General features: G+C 43.9%; 1 protein-coding gene across 1 annotated transcript in view; it reads right to left on the bottom strand.

Moving 5' to 3' along the window:
* LOC107110129 (golgin subfamily B member 1-like) overlaps positions 1–15,353 on the bottom strand; it is a 77,931-nt gene extending 62,578 nt beyond the window's left edge. Inside the window, 5 exon segments of the mRNA XM_015410854.1 lie at positions 962–1,084; positions 6,749–6,895; positions 7,342–7,485; positions 8,534–8,591; positions 15,116–15,353. Of these exon segments, the coding sequence (XP_015266340.1) occupies positions 962–1,084; positions 6,749–6,895; positions 7,342–7,485; positions 8,534–8,578 (459 nt within the window). The 5' untranslated portion in view covers positions 8,579–8,591; positions 15,116–15,353.
* Positions 15,354–18,619: the final 3,266 nt, after the last annotated feature.

Below are 18,619 nucleotides of genomic sequence, written 5' to 3'. Positions count from 1 at the left end.
GTTTTTAATGCTTTTATTTTTACAGATCCCCCCCCCCTCCTCACTTAGGGAGTCCCTTACCCTTGTAGAAGCTGTCACCATCAAAAGAATCCCCCCTTCCGGCTTCCCCAGCTCTCCTGAACATCAGGAGTTTGTGTGTGAGAGAGAGAGAGAGACAGAGAGACTGAGACCTGTGAACTGTCCCCCCATCCCTTGTCTCCCCTTGTGTTCATCTAAGCTGCCCACATTCAGCACTTGATCAGTATAAAGCACAGCGGCCCTGCTAACAAGGGATTCTTGGTAGTCAGTGCACACAAAAAGACTGTGAATAAAATAAACTTTTAACAACTACACATAAAACCAAGAAAGCACAGATAATTGGGAAGAATCAGTAGACAGACCAGTTAGGCAAATTCTACAAAGATGGCTAGCTGATCCTATATTTATTTATTTATTAGATTTGTTTGTATTAGATATGCAGATGTCTCGCCACTGTTCTCCTAGGAATGGGTTCAGGATGGCGCATTCTGACATAGCCTGACAAAGCTTGCAATAGATATCAGTATTTGACTCCAATCTCCAAACCAGTCTAACATATAGATTCTCTTGCAACCTGGGGAGTTTCCTTTCCACCCAACAAAGTTTGGGATGCAGTCTTAAAGTTCCCCTCCCCCAAGCCTGCTTTAGACCAATCACTTTGAAAGTTTGGATAAGGAGGTTCAAGTGCCAAACGGGGAAATTAAAAATGATCTACCTTGGCACCTCTGACAGCTTGACCAAATGACAGGACGAACACAACTCAATTTCCTTCTGTTAGCTCACAGATCATCATATACCTGCCTTTTTTCCTTCCTGGGATACAAATAAGTACTTTTACTGTCCTTTTCTGCAGATAAGTGTGTGTCTGTGGTGCTCTAAAAGCAAATTTTATCCTCCCACAACAATGCCAACACTAATTAAAAATGACTACTAGCTTATATACCTTTTCCTGTAGTTCTTCATCTTTTTGAGCATTTTGGGCTTCTAATTCTTCAATTTTCTTTTTAAGTACCAATATTTTTCCACGACTTGCAGCAGCATTATGCTGATCACCATCTCTACAGCCCTAAAAAAGTAAATCTGAAAGTTTAGCTTCTGATAAAACAAATGATTTTTTTCAATCAATGCATGTTTTAAAGTTCTCTTCAGTACTCAGTGGGGCTTACACCCAGGAACTGTTCTTAGGATTTCATTTCAACTCACCTAACTGGGCAATAAAATATCTGACCTCTGAAATCTGAATTATATATTAATAAAAACAATTTTAAATAGAGGATTACAAGAGAGAGAGACCTGTGAGTACTTACAACAATAGGGAGTTTCCTTTCTCTCTGTCTTCTTTCCTGCTCCATCTCTACCTTTACTACATCGATTCCAAATCTATTTCCCCCTCATCTGCTCACTTTACCCAATCTTCCTGGCTGTCCTGCCACTCTCCCCACCCCCCATGTGGTCCCGTGGTCACCCTGTACAGCCTCCCACTACCCCTTCAAGCCTCTGAGTCTCCACATCCTCACTCTCTCCAGAACATTTTCCTTTTCTCCATTCCACCTCATTTTCTCTTCTTTACCTCCCTCTTCAGCTGAAAAATGGAAAAACTACAACCAAAAGTTCACAAGGTAGTCTCATGAGATCTTATCAACCATTTAAAACTGCCCAGGCAAACACAAACATGAGGTTTCAGTCATCATGACTTTTCAAAGGCCCCTTGGCCATCTCTGGATTCGGTGCTCGACGACTTTAGCCAACTCTCTCAGGATGATGTCAACAAGATCCTTGGTACTGTTAGGCCGACCACATGCCACTTGGACCCATATCCATCAAGGCTGGTGAAAGCCATTGGTGATGGAATACATGGCCCCCTATGGACATTATCAATCTTCCTGGGATACAGGAATATGTGGCCCCCTGAGTTCAGGGGTCTATCTAGGGGGCTTAAGCCATGGTAACACCGCTCTTGAAGAAGCCATCTTTAGACCCATCGGATCCGGCCAATTACCACCTAGTTTCGAACCTCTCGTTCCTCAGTAAAGTGATTGAGAGAGCAGTGGCCAAGCAGCTCTAGGGCTTCTTGGAGGACACATCAGCCTTAGACCCATTCCAGTCCAGCTTCCATCCCAGCCATGGGACGGAGAGGGTGCTGGTCACCCTCACAAACCATCTCCGCAGACAGCTGGACTCAGGCAGGTCTGCGCTGCTCTTGTTAGATCTGACAGCAGCATTTGACACAGTCGACTATGACCTGCTGGCCCACCGCCTTGCCGATGTAGGAGTCCATGGAGTAGCCTTGAAGTGGCTTACTTCATTCCTCCAGGGTCGGGGACACAGAGTAGTGCTGGAGAGAGGGTGTCACCCCAACACCCCTTGGTGGCAGGGTCCCCCAAGGGGCCATTCTCTCACCTATGCTGTTCAACATCTACATGCACCCTCTTGCCCAGCTGGTGCAGAGTTTTAGCCTGAGCTGTCACCAGTACGCAGATGACACCCAGCTGTATCTGATGATGGGCAGCCAGCCAACCATCGCCCTATCTAATTTGGCTGCGGGACTGGAGACTGGGGCTGGGTGGTTGAAGCAGAGCTGATTGAGACTGAATCTATCTAAGATGGAGGTCCTGGGGCTGGGGGGGTGATCCGAGGTCAGGGTGCCAATTCCCAGCTCTTGACTGTGTGACACTAACACTGGCATCGACCATCAAGAGTCTGGATGTGCTTCTGGAACCCTCCTTAACTATGGAGGCCCGAGTGGTGAATGTTGCCAGGCTGGCATTTTTCCAACTGCGCCAGGTCAGGCAGCTGGCCCCCTACCTCTCTAGCCCTGACCTTGCCACAGTGATCCATGCAACAGACACCTCAAGGCTGGATTACTGCAACTCGCTCTACACAGGGCTACCCCAGAAACTACAGCTTGTCTAGAATGCAGCACCATGGGTACTTACAGGTACCCCCGATGACAATGCACATACAGCCTGTGCTTTACCCGCTTCACTGGCTCCAAGTCAAGTACTGGATCTGCTTCAAGGTTCTGCTGCTGACCTTTAAGCCCTTTACAGTCTGGGATCAGCGTATTTGCAGGACTGTCTTTCCCGATATGTTCTCCGAAGAGCCTTGCGTTCGATCAAAGACCTAGGTCCCTGGCCCAAGAGATGTCTGGCTGGCCTCGATCAGAGCCAGGGCCTTTTTGAACCTGGCCCCAGCCTGATGGAACTCTCTACCTGGTGACATCTGTACCCTGCAGGACCTAGCTCAGTTCTGCATGGCATGCAAAACAGAGATGTTCCACCGGGCCTATGGTTGAGGACAGTAATAGTCCACATTGTGGCTCTCACTTTGGCCTCCTCCATAACCATAACCAGAGCTGCAGTGGCTCAAGTGGTTAAGACGCTGAACTGCAGGCTGTGGAAGGTCGGTAGTTCAGCAGTTCGAGACCCGGGTGCTGCATGACGGAGTGAGCTCCCGTCTCTAGTTCCAGCTCCTGCCAACCTAGCAGTTTGAAAGCAAGAAATTGCAAGTAGATAAACAGGAACCACTTCAGTGGGAAGGTAACAGCGTTCCGTGCGCCTTGGTGTTTAGTCATGCTGGCCACATGACCACGGAAACGTCTTCGGACAGCGCTGACTCTTTGGCTTTGAAACGGAGATGAGCACCGCAACCCTAGAGTCGGATTCGACTGGCTTTCGAGCAAGGGAACCTTTACCTTTACCCTTTATAACCAGTTACTGATCCGCCTGAGGGAGGGAGGGAGGGAACAAAGTGCAATTTTATGCCATCAACTAGTACTGCTGATTTTACTGTAAACTGGAAATGAACTGATTTGTATTTTACCCTGTTGTGCACCGCCCTGAGCCCTTCAGGGAAGTATTCACTTTTTTTTCTCCTTAAACAAGTTATGGAATGCAGCTTATGGAAGTAAAAAGAGATTAACAATTAAATTATTATTTATGACTGGAAATTTAATAATAGCAGAAGGTAATCTAAAAACATTAGAAACATTTACAAAATAGTTAGGCCATTTATTTATTAGAAAATTCCTATGCTGTCCCTCCAGGGAATGTGCCCATGGTGGCCTACAAAAATCAAACATAATAAAAACATAAAATACCATAAAATTAACAATTAAAACCCAACATTCAAAACCCAGGCAGAGCATAAAACAAACATAAAACTTTGAGCAGCTTCAATTATTAAGCTGAAAGCAGTCTATGAAATGTTAAGAGATCAAATCCCTTAATTAAAAGCCTGGGTGAAAAGAAATGTTTGGCCTGAGGCATAGAAGAGAGTAGTGATATAGGCACCAGGCAACCCTGAAGAAGAAGAAGAGATTGGGTGTATACCCTCCCCTTCACTTGGAGTCTCAGAGTGGTTTACAAACTCCTTTCCTTTCCCCTCCCCACAACAGGCACCCTGTGAGGTAGGTGGGGATGAGAGAGCTCTTTCCAGAACTGTCCTTGAGAGAACAGCTCTGACAGAACTATGGCTTGCCCAAGGTCATCCAGCAGCTGCAAGTGGAGGACTGGGGAATCAAACCCGGTTCTCCCAGATTAGAGTCGCACACTTAACCACTACACCAAACTGGCTCTGAAGGGGAAGGCATTCCACAGGCAAGGTGCCACTGCTGAAAAAGCCCAATCTCTGGTTACCACCTGCCTCAGCTCTAATGGTGGCGGCATGTAGAGCAGAGCTTGAAAGGAATATCTGAACTGGTGGGCTGGACAGTGTGTAAGGAAACACTCCCTGCTTCTAAGCTACTTAGGGCCTTAAAGGTAAGAACCAGAACTTTGAACTTTGCCTGGAAACAGATGGGTAAACAGTACAGATCTTTCAATATGGGGTAGCATCATCTTTATAACCAATCCCTGACTGCAAGCTGGCTGCTGCATTTGGGATCACCTGAAGTTTCTGGACAGTTTTCAAAGGTAGCCCCACATACAGCATATCACAGTAATCTAAGTACAGCATGGATCCCCATGGCCAGATCATGCTTTTAGAGAAAGGGTTATAGCTGGTATATCAGATGAAGCTGCTAAAAGTTGCCACAGAGAAGACCTGAGCCTCCAGCTGCAGGCCAGGATCCAGCAGCCCCCAAGCTATGAACCAGCTCCTTCACAGAGAGTGAAACCTCCTCCATGGGAGCCTGATGCAGCAGTCGTCAAGGAGCTCCTTTATTGTCTAACAGCACCCCAGTCTTGTCTGGACTGAATTTCAATCTATTGGCCCTCATCCATTATATTACCATCTCTGGGCACCCATTCAGGACTTCCACAGACCCCTCTGACTCAACAGTTAAGGCAAAACAGACCTAGGAGTTATCTGCATATTGGTAGCAACTTACTCCAGATCCCGTGGTGATCTCTCCCAGCAGTTTCACATAGATGTTATACAGGGTGCAGGACAAGGTGGTTTCCTGTGGCACCCCATAGCATAAATGCCGCAGGGCCAAGCAGTAGCTCCCAGCGCTACCTTCTAGAATCAGATGGTTAAGTAAGAGCAGAACCACAGAAACACAGTACTGCCTATTCCCAGGTTTTCCAGAAGAATAGCATGTCTGTTGTATCAAAAGCCGCTAACCCAGGTCCAGGAAAATCAACAGGGACAAATTCCCCATCACTCTCCCATCAAAAATCATCAATCAACACAACCAAGGCTGTTTCTGTCGTAAACCCATATCTGAATCCAAACTGAAATGGGTTTAGAAAATGTGTCTCCTTGGAGACCACCTGAATCTGCATAGCTACCATCCGCTTGAGCATTTTGCCCCAAAATTGAATGCTGGCTAACAGATAGTAGTTGTTTAGGTCAGTGTGCTCCAGGGACAGCCTCGTGACTATCTTTTGCAAGACCATCAAAACTACACCTTACCTTTTTTAGCGAGGGCCTCATGACTTTTGCAAGACCATCAAAACTACACCTTACCACAGAGAAGCATTTATTACCTCCTGGATCCACTTGACCAACCCAGCCCAGCTTGACACTAACAGTCACACAGGCTCGAGTCTAGAGCTGACGCGCCATACACTTCTAAGCATCTTATCCAGTTCATCAGGCCTCTCCAACTGAACATCATCCATACAACTGGGACCAGACTCTGCTCCTATGGCATTAAGACTGATTGGAGCCAATGATGAAATCTTAGTCACAGTGGATGTGAGTGAAGGGAGTTCACTTCATTGCCATCATTGCCACAGAACAGGCATGATAGTGTGCTCTCACCCATATTTGATCATATTACTTTTGAGTTTTCTTCCACTTGCGCACCTAACCGCTTTATAACCAAAAGCTCCTTGGTAAACCAAGGAGCATTGCAGGGTTCACAGAAGGGAAGAGATTAATCAGGTTCTGGATTTCACAAACTGACCAGGGCTGTAGCAGGAGCACCAATATGGCTGATCTATCATCCTAATCACATTTACAAAGGAAATAGTCCAATTAACTGCAATGAAATTTGCTTCTGAGTAAATACATACTATTGGACTATTATGTTTATATCTAAATATGGGACACATACACAAAGACAGAATCACATAGCAAGCAAACACACTCTGGTGGTGTGATTTCTCTACAACATTGTCCACTACTGAAAAGACAGCTCACATGTTAATAAGCAACTTCAACAGAAATAACAACTTAACAAAAGCAGCAACTTTTTATGGGGGGGGGTAGCTGTTCCATAAACACACATACAATTAAGGCCAAAACCTTCAAGTCAGACTGAAATTTTGAAATTAAAACTCACTCTTTTTTGTTCTGGTTTTCCTTCTTGTGTACCAGCTCCTGATAACTGCTTCTTAAGGTCCTCTAATTGTGAATTTAATGATGTTACTTTGGCTTTGTTTTGCAGCTTTAATTTGGAAATATTAGCTTCAAAGGCTTCTTTTTCTTCCTAAAGATTATTAAGAGCTTGTTTTTAACTGAAAATGCAATCTGCACATACAATTTAATTGCAGCTATTAAAGACAGATGAAGACATAAATACATTAAAAAACCCAAATACCAGGCTAATTTTTGCACTAAAAGAACTTCAGCTCCAAGACAGGTGGCATTAGGTCCAACAGTGCATTACAGTCACCAATTTGGAAAGGGTAATTTTAACCCTAGGCTTATAACAGCATCTGTTCTCACTTGGGAAACATTTGCATTTTGAGTGACAACCAAATCTGGCAATTTATAGAAAGTTAAAATAAATTAAAAGGGAGATGCACCTGCTAATTATGATCACTGTTTAGGAATCCAGTTTTGAAATAACAGTTGTTAATCCAGCATTTAGGACAGAAGATCACTGCACAGAGATAAAAGAAACTCATTTTTACAATATATACAAACAAATACCTTTAACTGTTGCTTATAACTGTGTAGCTCATTATCCTTTTCCTTGATAAGTTCCTTGAGCTGTACTACCAGCTGTTTAGTTTGGGCCAGCTGTTCGGTCAAATCGGCCACTGACATGCTTGCTGCTTTGGAAGTCCCATGAGCCTAAAAGATATCAGAGTTAATTTATCAACAGCAACAAAGGTGCAAGACAAGCTCATACAGTTTTGGAACGTAACATTTTCTATATTTCAATATCCATGACCACTGTGGAGAAACCTTTACAGATTGTTTAAGAATAAGTGACCCAACTCAGTAATTTCTGAAGTTGGAACTGATATAAACTGTGAGATCTTCTGCCCCACTGTGAGATCTCCAGTGGAAATAGCAGGACCTGCTATGTACTTCTCCTGCCAACCTAGCAGTTTGAAAGCAAGAAATTGCAAGTAGACAAATAGGTACCACTTCGGTGGGAAAGTAACAGCATTCTGTGTGCCTCGGCGTTTAGTCATGCTGGCCACATGACCACGAACATGTCTTCGGACAACGCTGGCTCTTTGGCTTGGAAACGGAGATGAGCACCGCCCCCCCAGAGTCGGACTCAACTGGCTTTTGAGCAAGGGAAACCGTTACCTTTTTACTATGTACTTGGAACTACCCCCTGCACCTACATGAGTACTGATGAAACACTTTTAAGCATATTAAGCCACTGTCCTAGAGAATCTGTGCTTTAAAAACTGAAATCTAAATACTTGTACATTTTTGCCTTACGCAAAGAAGCAGCATTCTAGAAGTTACACATAACATTATTTCTGTGTTGCCTGGTCTGATTTGTATAAGCAAGCATGCAGCAGCCAGGGGTTGGGCATGTTGTTTTAAGGAAGCTGAAACCTGTCAATCTTCTGGCTGTATGTCTCTCACACACTAAAATTTGCCTACTGTTATGCTTCTTTAAAAGGCTATCATGCACAGTCCTAAATACTTCATCACTTTTTTAAAGATTACAGAAGATACACAGTAAAGCAGCTGCGGCGTTAAATGAAAACAAGTTAGACTGGGGACAGTAAGTCATAAGTCAAACATTTGAGATGTAACAGACTTTAAAATTAATAAAATTCTTATTTGTAAAGCTGAAGACATTGACAATTATTGTATTGTGAATCACATTTACAGAATACAGCCAAATGTCAAAGCATTTTTTTACAGTACTTACTCCAGATGTAGGGGCTGAATCATCACCACTGCCCCATTTCCACATAATTTAAGATGGTCTGTAGAAAAGTATAAGAATTTTAGTACAAGCTATATTTATTTCAGGCATTTTAAACTACATTTTAAAACAAATTTATTTACAATGTGGCAACAAAACATAAAAAATAAAACATTTGTGAAACAGTAAAACCTAAAAACCAAAGACAAACAAACAAAAGATAAGGAGAGTCCTGTCGGATCAGACCAGCAATCCATATCCCACAGTGTCCAACCAGATCCCCGATAAGGGTATGGCTCTAAGCCTTGCCCCTGTTGTTGCCCCCAGCAACTGATATTCAGAAGGCATTACCACTGAACATGGAGGTCCCAACTGACAATCATGGCTAACAGAAGAAAGAGCTGACCTGGACCCTATGCCGTCCAAGCAGAACTCCTCCCCACCCTGCTCTTCTGCAGTAGTCCATGGCCCAGGAAGCTGTGCCCCTAAGGGCCAACAGACTTCCAGAAACCCTAAGAGGATCAAGTGGAGGGGCTGAAGTGAGAGTGGAGAACTGTCAGAAAATCACCCTTCCACAAGCAAAAGTGCCGACCGCAAGGGACCTTAGAATCCAAGCAGCAAGTTAAAAACACCGTCAACTGTATAGTCAGTCAGAGCCTTTACAAACTAGAAAAGCTTTGTGATCCACCAAAATGACAGTAGCAGCTTTCCTTAGGAAACGTATTCCCCAGTGAGCGCTATTACTAAAAAGACTCTACCCCATGCCATAGCCATCCTCAGATATGTAAAGAACAGGACTTGGGGCACAGTGTTACAAAGTGAACTAAGAAGGAAACACCATTCCCTAAAGTATGAAGACAGTTCAAGGATCAACAATACCAGTTTCAGATGGGTAGCTGTGATGGTCCGCAGTAGGAGAGTAAAATTTGGGACCAGTAGCACCTTAAAGAGCAACAAGGTTCCCAGGGTATAAGCTTTTGCCCTGAACTGGATGGCCAAGCCTGTCTCAGAAGCTAAGCAGAGTCAGCCCTGGCTAGTAGTTGGATGGGCTAAGGAAGGAACTCTAGGGTTGCTATGATTTGATGGCACTTTCCACCAAACTTTCAAGAGTCAAAGCACCCTTTGTCAGGTACTGGTCAAAAGGTCAAAACCAGTGACCTTCAGTTGTGCTTGGAAGCAAGACTGACCAGAAGTCACAGGTGGTAGAGAATACGGCTGTTAGTGAGGAAAAAGAAATCCTCCTGTCAGGGTAATACCCCTGCACTCACCAAGTACAGGATATTCCACCTACTTAGAGATAAATAGCAGCGTCTGTGAATTAATCCAGAGTGGAGAAATTTCTGCAAAGCACAAGAAAGCAACGTTTAAGCCCTGACCTGAATAGCCCAGGCAAGTCCAATCTCAGAAACTAAACAGGACAGACCGTGGCAAGTACTAGGAAGGAAGATCTCCAAGGTATACCAGGACCAGGACAGAGACAGGCAATCAAGCCACCTCTTCTAGCCCCACTAGGGGTCGCCAGAAGTCACCATAACTTCCAGGCTGGTAAGCACACACACAAAATACGAAGGGAAGGAAGGTTTAATAACTATTTACAAAGTCATTTAAACAACTTCCTGGCTATTGCTTAGGAGGCTTCATTCACTTTATCTCAATGTAACACACAGGAATAAGGAGAAGAGGAAGAAAAGTGACAGTTGAATCCATGAATAGCAGTGAAGAAGAGAGAAGGGAAGGGCTGATTCTGGAGGAAAGAAAAATACAATACATAGCATCAAATCCCCTCCCTCTTGAAACCATAGAGCTTTCTCTAATTCAAATTAGGCTCCAGAGACTTTTCAACAGCTGCAACCACAAAGTTGACTTAATGGCTCAAATAACTATTGCTTGGAAGAAGCCTCAGAATGAAGCATGATATTCTGAAACAAATAGATTCCGCAGAGTAGGCAGAAGTTATGAACCTACAATTTGAAGCGGTACTGCACCTCCCCAAATTATAATTCTTTACTCAAGCATTGAAGATTCTAAGAATTAGGGACAGACTCACAGTTTATATTTGAATGCTTTGCTCTCACACCACAAAGAAATACATAGCCTTCAGGACCCCCGTTATGCAATATGTACAGAATTAACCAAGGAAGTTGAGCTTTGGAGATTATCCATTTAGCTGTTAGCTCAGCAACAGAACACATGTTACCAGTCTAATATCCCGTGTTCAATCCTTGGTATCTTGTTTTTTTAAAAATCACCAAGTAGCACAGTCACTGGAACTAAATGTTGGGTGCAAAACAAGGTATAAAATCACCCTGAATAGCTATAAAAGAGCAGAGTAATGGTAAGCAAGAGTACCTTTCCTCCACTCACCACAAGAGTACCTTTCCTCCACTTACATTTTCTTTCTACCAACTTGGGGGGGGGGTGTTGATGCATTAAGAGAAAAAACAGGTGTAGCAAGTGAAATGAGACAGATATGAAAAGAATTCAGCACTCGCTGTTTCAGCATTTATAGCATTGGGTTATTTATTTTATTTATTTATTTTTGGGATTTCTATCCCGCCCTACTCAGAGGCTCAGGGCGGCTAACAACAATTTTAAAAGTTTGTAACAATAAAACAGTAATATATACAATAAAATTTGGTGCTACAATCTACATACATTATACACAGATCTATATGCGTTATACACAATACACAGCAACCCCCATTTGCAGTTAGCGTTCTTAATAGCGGAAATGTCAGGAACAGTCCTCCCCCACAGTTTTCGGGCGACATCTACCCCCCACCCCAGGGTACGGTAGATGGATGGAACATCACAATGGTGGTATAGCGGCGGCGGCGGCTCCTACCCAAAGGCCTGGTGGAAGAGCTCCATCTTACAGGCCCTGCGGAACTGTACTAGGTCCCGCAGGGCCCGGATCTCCTCTGGGAGCTCATTCCACCAGGCAGGAGCCACCACCGAAAACGCCCTAGCTCTGATCACAACTCGGGGGCCTGGAACTTCAAGGCGATGGAGATTCCCCAATCTCGGTGCTCTTGAGGGAACATACGGGAAGAGACCATCAGTCTGATGTAGCAGAAGTCCTCTCTATTTATCCAAAAACACTTAGCAAAAATTACACTCTTCCTCACAGGGTGTATGGCTATATATATATATAGGGTTATGGTTATATATATATCACAGCTGTCAAGCCATTGTGGAACTGCATTCTCCCTATTTTGGTCACATATAGAATTAGTCTGGCAAAACTGCATCCAGGAAGAACCAGTTCTGCCGCTTCCCAGCAGAACTCAACTGTGCTGGCCCATGCAATATGCCAACTCTTCCACTCAAGAGTTTCAAGTCTAATCCCCCCCCCCCAAAGATACAAGACAGCAAAAAAAAACCATGCAAGACACTTCAAATAATTAAAGATGGATTGCTAGCATGAAGCATGTTGGGGAGGAAAAAGCAAAGTAGCCAGCATTGTATTTGGAAGCAAAGTGTTGTTTGTGAATGAAGGTGAGCGCAAGCCAACCTCAGCAAGGGTGGACCTGCACTCTCTAGTTTGCACATACACTTTATGTAACAAGATTCTAAATGAAATTGCATGGGATTAAGTCTCATTGTTTTCAGTTGGGTTTACCTTCTCACAATGAGCCTAACCCAGCAAGGCCTATTAAAGACTGTGGACAGAGTTACATGAGTACAACAGGGCTTCTAACTTTCATTTGCAAATAGCAGCTCCCACATTTCATGCTAATCTGCTTCAGAATCAGCAATGGAGAGATGCTATTTAAAAAGGAGTGTTAGAAGTCACACAGCACTTGCCACACTCAGTTCTGGACTGGATGAAAACTGTCTCTAGGCAAGCATCTTATACATGTTTCATTGGGTATGTTAAATATAAACTAGCAGACTTGAAAAGCCCTGACTAACCCAGTTATCTCAGAGATAGGAAGCTAAGAAGAGTTGGCCAAGGTTAGTACTTTGATGTGAGACTACCAAGGAAGACTGGTTTTTTTATGCAGAAGGAAGACTGGTTTTTTTATGCAGAAGAAGACACTGGCAAACAACCTCTGCTCATTTATTGCCTTGGAGTTGGTTGCAATTTGATAGCACATAATTATTATTATTGACTTTTCAAGACTGGCATGTTACAAAACAAGCTGAACACCTGGCACGATTCCCTTTCTTGGGGGGGGGGGGATTATGTTAACCAAAAGGGGACAGGTGCTTTAGACTTTTTATGAGATTTTTATCCCACTCTTCTCCAAAAAGCTCAGGGCAGCTTGCAAAGTTTACTCTCTCCCTTCCCCCAATTGATCCTCACAACTAGCTTAGCCTCTAATGTGACACCTTCCAGTGTGTTCCCTGGCACCCACGTCCTTCTCCAAAGCATCTCTTCCCAAGAGCCTCACTGGAGCAGAAAGTGCTTCAGGGGCCTACAAAGATCATCTTTATTTCTTTGGGGTGCACCCATTCAGAACAGCTGCCTTCATCATAGGCAGACTCAGATTCTCCCCAACAATCTGTGACTGCCCTCCCGGCAGCCACTTCACCATGGCATGTTTTCTACACACAATACTGTGACAGATAGCAGAATAGATTTGTATGTGGTCATCACACTCACAGCGAATCCCAGAATTTAAGACAATGTAGACATGGATTTGATGCTTGCAAACAGTCCTATAGTGAAGTGCTAGTTATAGGAAAGTAATCATATTTAAAGCAACAAAAAGCATGTTGATAAGACACGAGGCAGCAGAACACTATACTTTTCAAAACAATTTTTATTTCCATATTCTAGGCTCAGCATATATATATGGGGAATAAATAATTTTTTGGTCAATTATTCACCGCCATTGGAATAATTTGGTCCCATCCCCAATTTTGCTAGGCCTTGTTTGGATATTCATTCTATTTTAAACAAAGAGCTGTATATACAAAAGTACAGGCCGATTAATACACAGTATTACCCACAGCATTAGCTGCTATTTTTCCTTCATGTTGCATATTCACAGCTTTCCAAACACAGGTATTGTACCTCAATTAGAATAACAAGTTCAATCATAAATGAGATTATCCCAGAAGCACCTCTATACAGGCATGAGACTATTTTCATATTAGTGTGCTTATATAATTGAAGAGGGGGAACTTTGAAACTGAGCTGTGAGTTGCTTAAACACATGAGAATATAATCGTGAATTTTATAGAGCATTTTCATTGTCAAAAACAGTGTATGTATTTATTTATTTATAAGTTCAATTTATAGCCCTCCCTCCCCTGTAGTCAAAACCAAAGTACACTTACTTTTTGTTAATGAATTGAACTCTTTAAACTCAATCTGTGTCGTTGCTGTACTGTAGAACTGTTAATATTTTATCTTATTATTGAATGTATGAATGTTGTTACCTGCCCTGACCCCTGCTATACAGGGGAGGGTGGGCTAAAAATAGAATAAAAATAAAAATCCACAGATGGGCACTGCTTCACTATGAATGCTATAATCTACATAATCTACAAACCAATGTGTCCTCCCAGCTATAAATCCCTCTTAAAAACTCATCTGCTTCAAAAGAGAAAGAAACAAAAAGATTAAAAAAACATCTGCTCCTAGTCTGTCTGAACAACTACAATTGTAATTTACATGAATTTGCTTTGATCACTGCATTTTTAAGAAGACAAAATTCATGTTATGTTATTTATGTTTCATGTTTGTAAATATTCCTTTACACAAAGAAACCTATTTGGTGTTCGCCCCAGTTTCTCTTTTGCAAGCTGCACAGTATATGTAACCCTGTTTATGAAATAAATTCTTCAGGGGCTCGAGTCACATACCAAAAAATTATTATTGTGGACCACAAAAACTTATGCCCAGGATTTAAATTTGTTGGGTCTTAAATGTGCCACCAGACTCAAACTTTGTTCTCACACACCCTGTTATTCTTCCTCATTGTTCTTGCCTAGGACATGGGACAAAGCTACAGCATCTCTGTCTAGATGGTGTCCAGCCCTTTCCCAATAACAAGGTTGCCCATCTGTATAATGCAAATGAAAACTCCAAATTAGCCCGCTATCCTGAGCGCTGGACAGAGATGGGTCCCTGCATGCCATGGCAGCAATCCTAAACAGTTACCGGGTAGTAATAAGCTAGTGCTCCTTATTACTGTGTAGGCACGCTGATGATCCCACTGCCATCGTTTCATCTACTCCACAAGCCTTACAATTTGGGACAGAACTGTCTTGCTCGCCACTGATCCTTGAGTGACAGCTGGCTGGCAATCCTCGTTTGGGACAAATACACACAAATGTAATCTGATTGTTCGAGTGCAATCCTTCCCCGGAGAGCTATACTAGACACGGGCTAAAGAAAAGAGGGCATCTCCGCAGCAGGTGCCCATTGCAGTGGGGCTCCCCGTGGAGGCCTCTGCTTCGGGACGGCAAGAGCCTGCGAGGGACAGGTCGAGGCGAAGCCCGGCGCACCCCCCTTTAAAGGGCGGCGCTTAAAGCAGGTAACACTTCCGGTTTGGACACTAGGCGACTTCCCCCGTCTCTCCAAACTAAGCCGGGGGAAGGGGCGAAGGGGCACCCGCCCCACCGACTTACCTGCCAGGACGGCAGAGGGAGCCTGGCCCCACGCAGCCCTCGGGCAGAGGGCAAGGGGAGGGACTGAAGCGTGGAGGACGCCCCCTACAGGCAGCGTCTCCGGCTCGTCTTCGGCCCAGTCCAGGCAGCCCATAGGCCAGCCGGGACCATCATCCCCACATCAGCGACGCGGCCGCTGGAACAGAGGCTCGCCGCGCCGACCGCACGGTGCGCGAGGCTCGCGCACGTCGACGCGCGTGCAACCTCGAGCGGAGCCAATGGCGAACAAGCGGAGCCGCTGCCGTTGTCCCGCCCCTTTCTTCCCCGGCGGTTTCTGCGGCCGAACCTTTCCACCTCCCACCTGCAGAACCAGCAGCCCCTGGTGGCCGTAAGGGCTCATTGCAGCAAAAGGCAGATGGGTTTCCCGGAGGACCTTCTTCAGGGTTGCCCTGTTGGAAAGAAGCCCGTAGCCTTTGTGCTGCTTCCTGCAGAACAGTGTACATCAGGACAGGGACGCAGGGGAGGAATTATTCCTCCCGGTTCCAGCCGAGCCCTGTGGTTCCCCTCCCAGCCCCAAATGCCTGTCCCCCTTCTGTTCGTAGAGGTGTAAAGAGAGGGCACTCCACGTTTTGGCCTCAGAGTGCGTAAGCCTGGTTAAGATGTCTACAAGGAAAAGATGCCTGTACGATAATGAGATTGATGTATAAATTGTAACTCAAGAATTTAGAATGTTTGTATTAAAAAAATCATAGTACGTTATTCTTTTAGGACTTGGGTTTCTCACCGCTCTGGTCAGAACTATACATGCGCAAACTTCCTTCTGGATCATATGCCCTCCCCCCAAAAAACCACCCACCCTATTTGAATGTAACTTCTTAGTAAACTTCCGAAGCAAAACAGTCTGTTAATTAAGACCAGTCAAATTACATTTTACAATATTAAAATATACACTTCTATATTTTATAGGCATTATTCTTTTGTAAAAAGGTAAAGGTAAAGGTTCCCTTGCTCGAAAGCCAGTCGAATCCGACTCTAGGGTTGCGGTGCTCATCTCCGTTTCAAAGCCGAAGAGCCAGCGCTGTCCGAAGACGTTTCCGTGGTCATGTGGCCGGCATGACTAAACACCAAGGCGCCCGGAACGCTGTTACCTTCCCACCGAAGTGGTACCTATTTATCTACTTGCAATTTCTTGCTTTCGAACTGCTAGGTTGGCAGGAGCTGGAACTAGAGACAGGAGCTCACCCATCACTATTTTTCTCTTTTTTTCCCCCATCAGTCTTTTGAGTTGGGAAAGGACAGGAAGATTGCACTACAATGCTATGAATAGGAAAATTAATGCTTGTGTCAAATTTCTGGAAATGCTCAACAATTTGAAGATTCTGCCTCTTTATAATATTATCTGGAATTGGGCTGGTGCATATGAGTTAGATATAAAATTATACATATATAAACATTCACATATGTATCACAAATCTTAAAGGATGCTGTTATCTTTCATGTTACTGGATAATTAATGCCCCAACACCAAGCTCTCTTCTGTAGGTGTTAGGAATTTTTTATAGCATTACCACTAGAGGTCCCCTCAACATACTAAAAGACATCTTTAAGGAATGGTGAGGCAAATCTCATATTTTTCAAAATATTAATTCTCTATTGCAAAGAGCAGTGTTCTAAAGAAGGCTAATGTAAGAGGTCTGTCATATGCAATCCTCCCCTCCATTTTCAGAACAGCCTAAAATACACAGTCTGTTTACTTCATGTTGTGTCTTTACCATTGAAACACAATGTAAAGCTTGAAACCTCAACCGGATTGTAATCTGGAACAACACCATTGGCTGAAGCATGTTATGTGACCAATGAAATGTAAGACTGTGCTGGAGGGAAGACAAATGATTGGTTGTTATCTATGCAATGTGATTGGACGTTAACTATGTAAGGGCGTGGCCCAGGAGAGTTTAAAAGGAGCTATGCTCCACTATTTGTTGTGGTGTGTCGTCTGTTGCTGTGTGATCTTTGGAAGTTCTCGTTCTCAATAAAGCTGATTCACTTTGTTACTTACTTTGTTGTTGAGTTGCATATTTAACACTTCACATAAATGTATCTCTTTTCACCAGTCACACTGCCAGATACGAATAGATTTTCACTGTGTTCAAGCTTTGGTTATGGCCAAAGGAAATCATTCCATGCACACTTAGCCACACTCTTCATTTGCCCCATAGCTTTGTCTGCCCATTATTTGCATGTCTGAGTAACTGAAGACAGATTCCAGAACTGAGCGCTTATGACCCCCATAAAAGGCAAGCCTAAGAAGGATCAGGAGATAGGAGGAGCAGCTTATGTTTACGAATTTCATTTCACTGAAGAGCAGCTCTTGTATTAGTGATTGAGAATGTTTTCTTATAGTTCAACATGGACACTGCTTGGCCTCTACTGTTGGACACATGGCTATGCTTTGCTTTGCACTCTTCCTTATCCAAGTAGTGAGAAATAATTCAGCATAGGCATATACAAGCAGAAGTTCCCTTGGAAGACAGCACTGGAGATTTGGGGTGACTTTGATCTCTTTATTTACAAACTAGAAATAATGCCCGTTGCGGAAATAAATACAACGGGATCTAGAAAGAGGCTCTTGGAGAGTGCTCTGGCTTTGGGCAAACAGTGTCAGTTTCCTGTGGCGACCTCAGCAGGGTTTAATGACAGAGTCCACTGTTTTCTCCAGAGGGACTGATCTCTGCTACCTGAAGAGCATTTGTATGTTTGAGTTATCTGTAGCCCTCACCTGGAGAGTGGTAACCATTGTTACCCATTCTCCTCTCCCCTATGAGGTATGTTATGCAACTGAAAATTCCAACTGCCTTGCGGGGGGGGGGGAGTTTGAGGTGTGGAATGGACTGAAGTCCAATCAGCTTCCATATGCAAAAGACCAGGTTGTCGCAGCAGTTGTGGTGTGGGCGGGACCCGGGCTTTGCCTTCTGATTGGTGGCGATATATGCTGAGGAGCAGTGCCATCAGCCATACACTAAGGGAGTGCATTTTAGAATTAGAACTTTGGCACCCACTATTCAAGTATATATAAGGAGAGATTCATGAGTTTAGCAGGCATGATAGAGGGCTAGAAGCAAACACCAGCATGCAGTGATTCTCCTAAAAGGCAATCAGAACCATGAAATTCTAAAGCAACTCTCTACTTGTGGCTGAACAGCAGGGGTTTTTTTATGACCTTCTCTCCTTTCCATAGAAGATTTAACCTCTAGGTCAAGGGTGTCAAACTCATTTGTTATAATGGCTGGATCTAATATAAATGAGACCTTGTTGGGCCGGGCCATGTGTGCCATAAAATGTTATGCCAGGTAGCGGAGATATAAACTTTATAAAGGACACAAACACAAAGGGTTTTTTTTTACTTAAAATAAAAACATGCTTAAGACATTAGCTCTGCAAGCTGCAACCCTACTTTTGATTTATTGACATTCGCCACAGAAACCTGACGCTCGGAGTTCTGAGACGAGGACCCAGGTGAAAACA

This window comes from Gekko japonicus, unplaced genomic scaffold (genome assembly GCF_001447785.1).
Source record: "Gekko japonicus isolate JY-2015 unplaced genomic scaffold, Gekko_japonicus_V1.1 scaffold65, whole genome shotgun sequence".
Classification (NCBI taxonomy): domain Eukaryota; kingdom Metazoa; phylum Chordata; class Lepidosauria; order Squamata; family Gekkonidae; genus Gekko; species Gekko japonicus.
The sequence above is the reverse complement of the archived record's forward strand: the minus strand, read 5'-3'. Positions and strand labels throughout refer to the sequence as shown.